Here is a 9357-nt window from a genome sequence, read left to right on the forward strand (position 1 = left end):
CCGCTTCGTTTTATCCAAGCCGCATTATATCGTGCCTTCCACACACCGAATAGTTACCCAGATAATATCATCAATTAGCTTGCTTGTCGTACTGAAATATGAAATCAAATTTACACATAAATACCAATTGACTTCAAATTGGCTATGAAATACAAACATGTAAAACTAAGACAAACATGTAAAACAATACAACACTGATAAATGCCAACTGACTTTCAAGGTGGCTAATTAAAGACAAACATGTAAAACATAAATACCAACTGACTTTCAAGGTGGCTAATTAAAGACAAACATGTAAAACAAGACAAGACACTATACATGACAGACATCCTAAATAAAACCCGGTAGGCCCATCTTCCTGAATTATTTAGACATAAATACAACTTGACTTCAAGTTGTCTACTATAGACTCCTTAACTTTTGCACTCTGGCAAATTAAAACTTTTGCACTGGCAAATTAAAACTATAAATAAAAATAAACTATAAATGTTTTAAGTATGTTTTAAAATTTAGTACATATTAAGCAGAATTAATTTAAAATATACTACATCAGATCTCCACTTCTAATGTATTATAATTTTATAGCCAATTGTTCAAATTAACCTATTTTAACGAATAAAACCAATACTTAACCGAATTTTCGCCGTAGTTCTTTTACTCGTCAATCTGAGCAGTTGCTGGGTGTAGAAGAACCACGTCCACAGCAGCGCACCAGATATATTGAGTCCGCGGTCAGGGAACCATTGATAGATAGGAATTTCCACCTTTTAGTCTGAAAATAATCACGCAGTTGAGGAGAAAGAAGTACAACGTTCCTGGTTTTATTCGTGAGAGCTCTCAAGCATACAGTAAAAACACCATCTCATATACTGTGTCAAGTTCCTCCCACAACCCCAGAGAGGCCGGACCAAGGCCCTAACACCTCTGGCAGACTGAGACAAACTTCACACATGGATATTTACAGAGAACAATACTGTCAAAAGACTCCCAATACATTAAACGCAGACAGTCGTTGATTAGCAATCTGAAACAATAGAGCACACTACATGGGGTCGATGAACCAAACTGGTCAGAGAATATGGGGGGGTTCAACATCACATTGTCAGATTTCCGATAATTCAGAATGCAATTCAGAATGTTTAGAGTGAAATGCAATGTTTAATATAAACATAAACTATTCTCCTTATCAGTGTGACCCCTTGTCGGTGATCTGTCGGTGATCAATCTTGTCGGCGAAAACCACAACCAGCCGATTTCAAGAAAGTAACTCGTGCAGTGTGAAATACTCGAATGATCTCATGCATGCGTTATTGGTGGTTACAGTTATACCGGTATATCTTGGCATTTTGTGGCAAATCTAGCGTTTCATAGTTATAGAAAAATAGCAGATATACAAGCTCACAGGGCGCGACACCACACCGCAGCTTATCGCGAACATTGTGCGTGCGCTTCATTTAGCTGATTGTGGATTTTTTCCCCCTTTTTTTTCTCATGTAAAAACGTTAAGAGCATAATTAATGCAACGATAAGAAAGTAAATGCGCCATTATCATCTGTCAGTGTTTTCTCCGCATCACTTTAAGAAGTAGCCTATGTAGCCTAGACTAGGGATGTGAAAATCGACTCGAAAATCGACTCATGCTCATCAAAAAGTATGAGTCGAAAAATCGAAAAAAGTTTTTTATTTTATTTTAATATTTTTTATTATTATTTTTTTTTTCTAAAGTTTTTCCCCCATAAATGTTTTAATCACTTGTTCGTTATAAGCGTCAATGTTTTCCAAATGTGAGAGGACCGGTGTGTGTGTGTGTGTGTGTGTGTGTGTGTGTGTGTGTGTGTGTGTCTGTGTCGGGGACGAGTGAATGTCTGTGTTGCATGCATGGATCGCAGATTCGCATGCAATCCAGTCCGCTGGTCAGGTCCGCGGACTACTGGTTGAGAAACACTGCTGGTCTGTTCGTGAGCACGCATCATAGCAGTGCGCGCTGACTGGATGTGTTGTTTACCTCCTGCCTTTGCATGCATGCTTGACACGAAAGCTCGCTTATTTAATGGCAACGTCGCCTCGTGTGCAGTGATTTTGTCAAGATTGACAATAAAACACAACACAAAATAAATACACTACTCGCCGTTAATGCGACACGTCACACACCCGTGGACACGGTCGGAGAGGGAGGGAGAGCGAGCCAGCGAGGCAGACCAAACAAAGCCCCACATTTTGATACACTAGCCTGGGGTGTTAGCCTGAGAGCTCCCACTACGGAACTGTTCCATGGACTCCGCTTCTAGTCTCTAGAGAACAGACTCTGTGCTGCTAACGCAAGGAAGAGCAATTGTTTATTATAATTATTATTAGGGCTTTGATGCAAGTTCTGGTGGGTGCTGCTGCAAGTTGTGTTGCTTAAAGTAATGCGCCGTTGTGGTCTCCTCTCAGCTGCAGCTTAGCGGGAAAAAAATGAAAAAAAGTCGATCGACGCGTCGATTTTCGGCCGCGACGCGTCGATTCGCAAATAATGCGTCGATTAACATCCCTAGCCTAGACTAGTGAAAACAGACAATCTACAAGCTCACAACGCAGCACTTTGCGCTGCGTTGTGAGATGGTAGATCAGCTATTTTCGATGACAGAGATTGGTAAAATCCTTCCACACAGCTGAAAACACAGCTGAAACTTGCTTGCAGCTTGCATGGCTGGCAAGGGTAACGTGTCAGGCAGTCTAATTGCCTCTGCGCTGCTAGTAAATTGTATTTTCTAAGAAGAAAAAACATAACCTCCGGGACGAGGGTCCCGCCGCCAATTCCCGGGAGGGAAATTACGTGCACTCTGCCCGGGAAGACCGGATCCCGGGGTCCCAGTATTAAACCCTAGTGTGCATCTGTGTTCAGATAAATGCACACAGTCTCTCCAGAGCAGCAGGGTTTCTGTTGCTCAGAAAGACGAGTTCTTTCTTTCCTTCTTCCGTTCCACCGTGAGCGTGCTGTAGCCAGCAGCGGTCCAAATAATACAGGTAACAGCTCTCAAACTCCTTCTCGGTGTAGTTCGAAACCGACACCGGGACGAAGGGGTCCATGCTGTCGAAACCCTCCTCCCCCAGCAGCTCCTGGGGCAGGTAGGTGGCGCTGGGCCTGTAGAGAGACCCTGTCTGAGAGAGAGAGGCCACGACAGCCCCCCCGCACCAGTCACTATTCATCAGCTTCCTGAGGTTATGAACCAGAGTCAGCTCATCCGGAGACACTTCGCTCTTATCCTCTTTCTTGAGGCTGCTCCGCCCCCAGAGGGCGTTGACCCCGTCCACGGCAACAGCCAATTGGAAGCCCGCGTCCGGCCGTCCGCTCTGCAGCCGGAGCTCCTTCATCAATGCTCCCGCGACATCGCTGCTGCTCTTCGCACGACATATGCCCTGGTCCACCAGCTCCCCTAGAGGCCGTCCCTCGTCAGTGAACTCCCTCTTCGTCCACACGTACCGACGCGTCGTCTTCAGCTTGGACAGGAAGCGGTCGTTGGTGTTTTTGAAGTTGCGCAGCCAGGTGGAGGCCTCCAACGGCTGGTCAAAGCGAGACGGGTTGAAGGACGACGCCAGCAGCTCCTTACAGTTCTTCACCCACAGGTGAGCATCGGGTATGTGTAGCACCAGCCATCCCTGTGTGGAGCAGTAGTGGACCGTGTGACAAAGGGACATGGTCTTTCCAGAGCCCTTCAATCCGTACAGCAGGTATCTGAGGGCAGGTTTGCTGTAGTCGGCTCTCTGCAGGTAGGAGATGATCTCTAGGGCAGGTGGTCTGACCATCACGCAGGCTTCATTGAACGTTTTAATCTGCTGTTGGAAGCGAGGTGGCAGGCCATGGGGGAACAGGGTTTTGAGGTTCGGGGGGGGCAAACTGTAGTATCGTCCAGCATGTTTCTCTGAGTGACGCGCCGGGTCCGTCTCCCGGGTTCTGAACACGGACAGAGGTTCCTGTTTGTGCTCGGGCGCCAAGGCCAGAACCTCCTGCTGCTCACACAGACCGGTGTGCATGAGACGGACCTGTGCTGCCGTCGGCCTCAGTCAGTAGAACAGTCTGTGTAGTGCCATGTGTGTCAGTGGAGCTGTCAGTGGATGCAGGGACTGCAGAAGGTCAAACAGTGCAGTGTGGAGCAGAGAGGAATGTGCTTTCTAGGTGGTGGTTAAGAAACAGAACAAGAGAAGGATTAGAGAAAATGTACTAACCAGAAGAGTAGTAAGTGTAGTAAGAGTAAGCGTAGTAAGAGTAAATCCCAAATCTCATGTCAATCTCATATTGTATATAGGCTACTGTCTATATTGTAGAGTAGACCTTTTTAAGCTTTGTTTTCTTAATTACTTAAATGTTTAACGATGCTACAATGTCTGACCAATTGTCTATAATGTCATATGTAACCCTATGGAACACCAGTACTGCTGAACTCTAATGCAGTCGGAATGGCCCTAGAGAAATGGGCTAAGTCTTGGAGTTGGGGTGCCTGAGAGCATAGGGTGAATTTAGTCTCTCTCTCTTTATACTGTTGGCTGGAATGCTCATGTCAACTGCAGTATGTGATGTCACAATAAGTTGGCTCCATACCTCCATACCGTATATCAAGGTCGGCCATGCCCATATATGGAGTCAGCGATGTCATTGTGACGGTAGTTTGCAGTTTACTGAGACCGGCACATCCTGTCCATCAGTCAGTCCGTCCGTCCGTCCGTCCGTCCGTCCGTAATGCCAGCTGTTCACATCACATTGTTGACTGTCAAGACTGCTGACTATCATCACCTGGATATCCATGCTCATATATGGAGATCCCTGATGTCATCAATTACCTTCCAAGTTGATCTTGTAGATCATATGTAGATCTCCATATATGGAGCCGAGCAGAGAGGCCGGGTCAGTTGGACGCATTTTATGACTGTTTGAGGGGATTTAAAAGGAATTATGTATGTATCGTTATAGATAAACAACAGCAGGACCAGGAAATAAAACGTCATCCTTAATAGTGTGACGGAGCCATGCCGGCATCACTGCGTGCGCTGGCCTGCTTGGGTGGACCCGGGGGTCCTCTCCCCCTGCACCGCCCCCCCGGCTGCACCCTGCGCACCCTGTTCAGTGAGACGGGCATGTGGGAGAAGGACTACCGAGCAGAGAACCGGCGCAAGGTGGAACGGTGGTGGCATCCCCGCATCATGCAGCAGTGGAGCAGGGATACACAGGAGGAGGGCTCTGGCAGGAAGAAGTTTTATGTCCTCTCCATGTTTCCGTACCCGTCGGGCCGTCTGCACATGGGACATGTGCGCGTCTATACCATCAGTGACACCATCGGCCACTTCCAGAGAATGAGAGGACATCAGGTGTTGAACCCAATGGGCTGGGATGCTTTCGGCCTCCCGGCAGAGAACGCCGCCATCGAGAGAGGCCTCGACCCTGAGGAGTGGACCAGAAGTAACATAGCCTCCATGCGGGAGCAGCTCGACAGCCTGGGCCTTTGCTTTAACTGGGACCGGGAAGTGACCACCTGTTCCCCAGACTACTACCGGTGGACCCAGTATCTGTTCGTCAAGCTCTTCAAAGCAGGACTGGCCTATCAGAAAGAGGCACTGGTGAACTGGGATCCAGTGGATCGCACGGTGTTGGCTGATGAGCAGGTGGATGAGAACGGACGCTCTTGGAGGTCTGGGGCTCTGGTGGAACACAAGCTGCTCAAACAATGGTTCATCAAGACCACCAATTATGCCAAGCCTCTCCTGGACGCGTTGGCCGAGCTCCCAGAGTGGTACGGGGTCAAGTCCATGCAGGCCAACTGGATCGGAGACTGCAACGGATGCTTCTTTGACTTCAAGCTTAAGGTGAAGGGTGAGGAGACCGGGGAGAGCCTGGCTGCCTACACCTCCTCCCCGGAGGCTGTTTATGGAGCAGCGTACCTGGCCATCCTGCCCTCCCACCGGCTGCTCCATGGCACCAGCCCTGTGCGCTCTGCCCTGGAGGAGGCCCTTCAGCCAGGCACAGACACGCTGACAGAGGTCACCGCCCGCAACCTGTTCACCGGCCGCAAGGTTCCCATCGTCATCTCGCACAGGGAGGCGTTCGATGGTCACCTCGACGCGGTAATCGGGATCCCAGACGGCAGCGAGGAGGACAGGAGCGCGGCCAGCAGGCTGGGTCTGAGCTGGACCTCCGTGCTGAAGCTCCAGGAAGACCAGAGCCACACTCTGCTCAACTCTGAGGAGTTCACCGGGCTGGGCAGAGAGCAGGCGTTTGACTCCATTACCCAGAAGGCCAGAGAGAAGGGGGTGGGCGGCCACCTCACCAGCAACAAGCTCAGGGATTGGCTGATTTCCAGACAGCGGTACTGGGGCACGCCCATCCCTGTGGTGCATTGTGAGTCTTGCGGTCCTGTGGCCGTCCCCGAAGAGGAGCTCCCTGTTGCCCTGCCGAAGCTGGCCTCTCTGACGGGGAAAGGAGCCTCGGCTCTGGAGGCGGCACACGACTGGGTCAACTGCACCTGTCCCAGGTGTAAAGGGCCAGCCAGGAGGGAGACGGACACAATGGACACGTTTGTGGACTCAGCCTGGTATTATTTCAGATACGCGGACCCCCAAAACCAGGACAGGCCTTTTGAGCGCCCCCTGGTGGACCACTGGCTGCCCGTGGACGTGTACATAGGAGGGAAGGAGCACGCCGTCATGCACCTGTACTACGCACGCTTCTTCAGTCACTTCTGCAAGGACCAGGGCATGGTGACTCACAGGGAACCTTTCAAGAAGCTGTTGGTGCAGGGTCTGATCAAGGGCCAGACGTTCAAGCTGGCCCACAGTGGCCAGTACCTCCACAGAGAGGACGTGGACTTCACAGGTGAGGATCCCATGTCGCGGGACGGCCAGCAGGAGCTCCAGGTGACCTGGGAGAAGATGAGCAAGTCCAAGCACAACGGCCTGGACCCGCAGGACGTGGTCTCACGGTACGGCATTGACACCGCGCGACTCTACATCCTGTACGCCGCGCCGCCCGAACAGGACATCCTCTGGGACGCCAAGACGGACGCCCTGCCTGGTGTCTTGCGCTGGCAGTCTCGCCTGTGGCAGCTGGTGTCCAAGCTGAGAAGAGCCCGGCAGCTGGGCGGCGTCCCCTGTCCCTCCAAGCTTAAGAACAAAGACCAGGCTGAGGTCAGTCACATCTGGAACAACAAGAACTACGCCATTCAACAGGTAACTGCCCACTTGACAGAGGACTTCTTGTTCAACGCTGCCATTTCCCGTCTGATGGGTCTGACCAACACACTGGCCAGTGCGACGGTCAGGGTGGTTCAGAACAGCGTGGAGTTCGAGGAGGCTCTGGCCGTGTTGTGTATGATGACAGCACCCATGGCCCCCCATCTGACCTCCGAACTCTGGACAGGTCTGTGCCAGGTGAACAATCCCCTCAGCCCCCTCCTCAGGCGGGGCGGAGATGTACTGCAGCAGCCCTGGCCCACCGTGGACCCCCAGTACCTAGAGGTCCCTGACACCATGGAGTTCAGTGTACGGGTAAACAACCAGCTGTGTGGAACGGTGACGGTGCCCGTGCAGATATCCCAGGATGCCGAGCGGGTTCGGCAGCTGGTTGTGGAGAGCGCTCTGGGACAGAGTGTCCTAGGGCAGCGCAGCGTCAAGAGAGCCATCCTATCCCCGAGGACCGCACTCATCAACTTCCTCGTCGACGAGTGATGTCTGCAGAATCAAAGGCAGATACAGCGTTCCTAAATCAGATTATTAGCTTTTATTTCCCAACAGAAACTTAATAAATGACCACTGTTTTCATCCAACTTTCTCCACGTTATGAGTAAAAACAACAACAGCCGGGCGGTATCCCATCCAATCACAGAGAGGGATACGTGAAATAGTAGTCATTGATTGGCTGTGAGACGTTCCATGCAGAAATGGTGTCAGCAGACTCACAAATTCACGATGCGTCGTGGTTAGCCGCGCTGTGAGCTTGTAGATCTGCTATTTTCGATGCGCACCACCGTCTTACGACTGAACATAGCATAACATGCTGGTGTTCCCTGAAGCGACGCTTACGACAATGCGTACTGGTATTTCTACTTGAGTATTTTATTGTTTCGTTTCATCTGCCGCGCAGCGGCGCAACATTAATTTAGCATTAAAACCAAAGTAACGAGCCTGTTTTGAAAATGTAGCGGATAGAAAGTACAGATACTTGTGTTAAAATGTAACAGATAAAAGTAAAAAGTACTCAGAAAAATGAATACTCAGTAAAGTACAAAGTACTGAAGAAACGTTACAGTAACGAAGTATTTGTACTTCGTTACTTCCCATCTCTGCACACAACCAACCAACTGTCATGAGAGCACTGGCAGAGAATAATTATAATCAACATTAAATCTTTTTTGTGGTTGGCCAAGGCTGAAATATTATGATAGTTAGTTTAGTTATGAGTTATAGTTATGTTTTATAAGTTGAATTACAGAAATGTCATTTACATGATGCCAACTAAGCATGATTTAATTTAACAAATTCAATAATAATCAGTGGTGTTAAAGTAACTAAGTACATTAAGTACAATTTTGAGGTATTTTTACTTTAGTTTGGCTGGGGACAATGCGTCGATGTGACACTTAGCTTGTAGATGTGCTATTTTCAAATGTTTTTACTCATTTGAAAACATGAAATGGGAGATTCTGGTAAACGAGTATGTAACCCCTATATGGTGTCACTAATTCTCAGTCATTTTATGGTGTCAATGCATTTTGCTGTCACTAAAGGGTTAACTTTGTGGTTCAATTCAACACCTATGCACATGTTGACCAGTAGAGGGCGCAATCTCTGGTGAATCCGGTCATTCTGCACTGAACCTGCTAGAGTGAAGACAGACAAGAGAGAGCTCCTGCTCAGTTTTGAAAAACGAAATTATTAAGCTTAGCTTCTGTACAAATTTTGCTGAAAACTACCTCTGTGAGCAGTACATCCAGTGCAGCTTTTGTGATCCTGGTTCCTGTTGCAGTTTTGTCTGTGTTTTGTTTCTGAAGAACTCCAGTAAGTTGTTGTTGTGTGTGCCAACATGACAGCAGCCATTTTATGAACAATGAGTGGATGTTTTACAGAAAACAACACAAGGTGTAAAGATGCTATTGGAGTGATGGGATATTGTTGGGAAATGTTTACATTTTATATTTTTGATACCTTGCAAATATTTATTTTAGTTTAAGAACGTTTTTTGGTCATATTACTGTCTTCAGCCCAATGCAGTAGAACTGCAGTCATTCCATGCTGCTAAAAGGGGAGCACCTTATGCATTTCATGCTGTTAAAGGGGAACAAATTGTGCATTTCATTTATTTATTTGATGCAGTTAAAAATGTAATTAATT

General features: G+C 48.5%; 2 protein-coding genes across 2 annotated transcripts; one reads left to right on the top strand and one right to left on the bottom strand.

Moving 5' to 3' along the window:
* Nucleotides 1-2880: 2880 nt before the first annotated feature.
* On the bottom strand, nucleotides 2881-4071 carry LOC308303072 (small ribosomal subunit protein mS29-like; the record flags this gene model as incomplete). The annotated part of the gene is given in 2 exon segments (XM_080747392.1): nucleotides 2881-4044; nucleotides 4048-4071. Coding segments are annotated over 2 exon segments (1188 nt in total).
* Nucleotides 4072-5004: 933 nt separating this feature from the next.
* On the top strand, nucleotides 5005-7695 carry LOC308303178 (leucine--tRNA ligase, mitochondrial-like; the record flags this gene model as incomplete). The annotated part of the gene is made up of 1 exon (XM_080747502.1): nucleotides 5005-7695. One exon carries the CDS (start codon nucleotides 5005-5007, stop codon nucleotides 7693-7695), a length of 2691 nt encoding a protein of 896 aa, XP_080603628.1.
* Between the last annotated feature and the right edge of the window lie 1662 nt (nucleotides 7696-9357).

This window comes from Nannobrachium achirus (genome assembly GCF_963921795.1).
Source record: "Nannobrachium achirus genome assembly, chromosome: 1".
Classification (NCBI taxonomy): Eukaryota; Metazoa; Chordata; class Actinopteri; order Myctophiformes; family Myctophidae; genus Nannobrachium; species Nannobrachium achirus.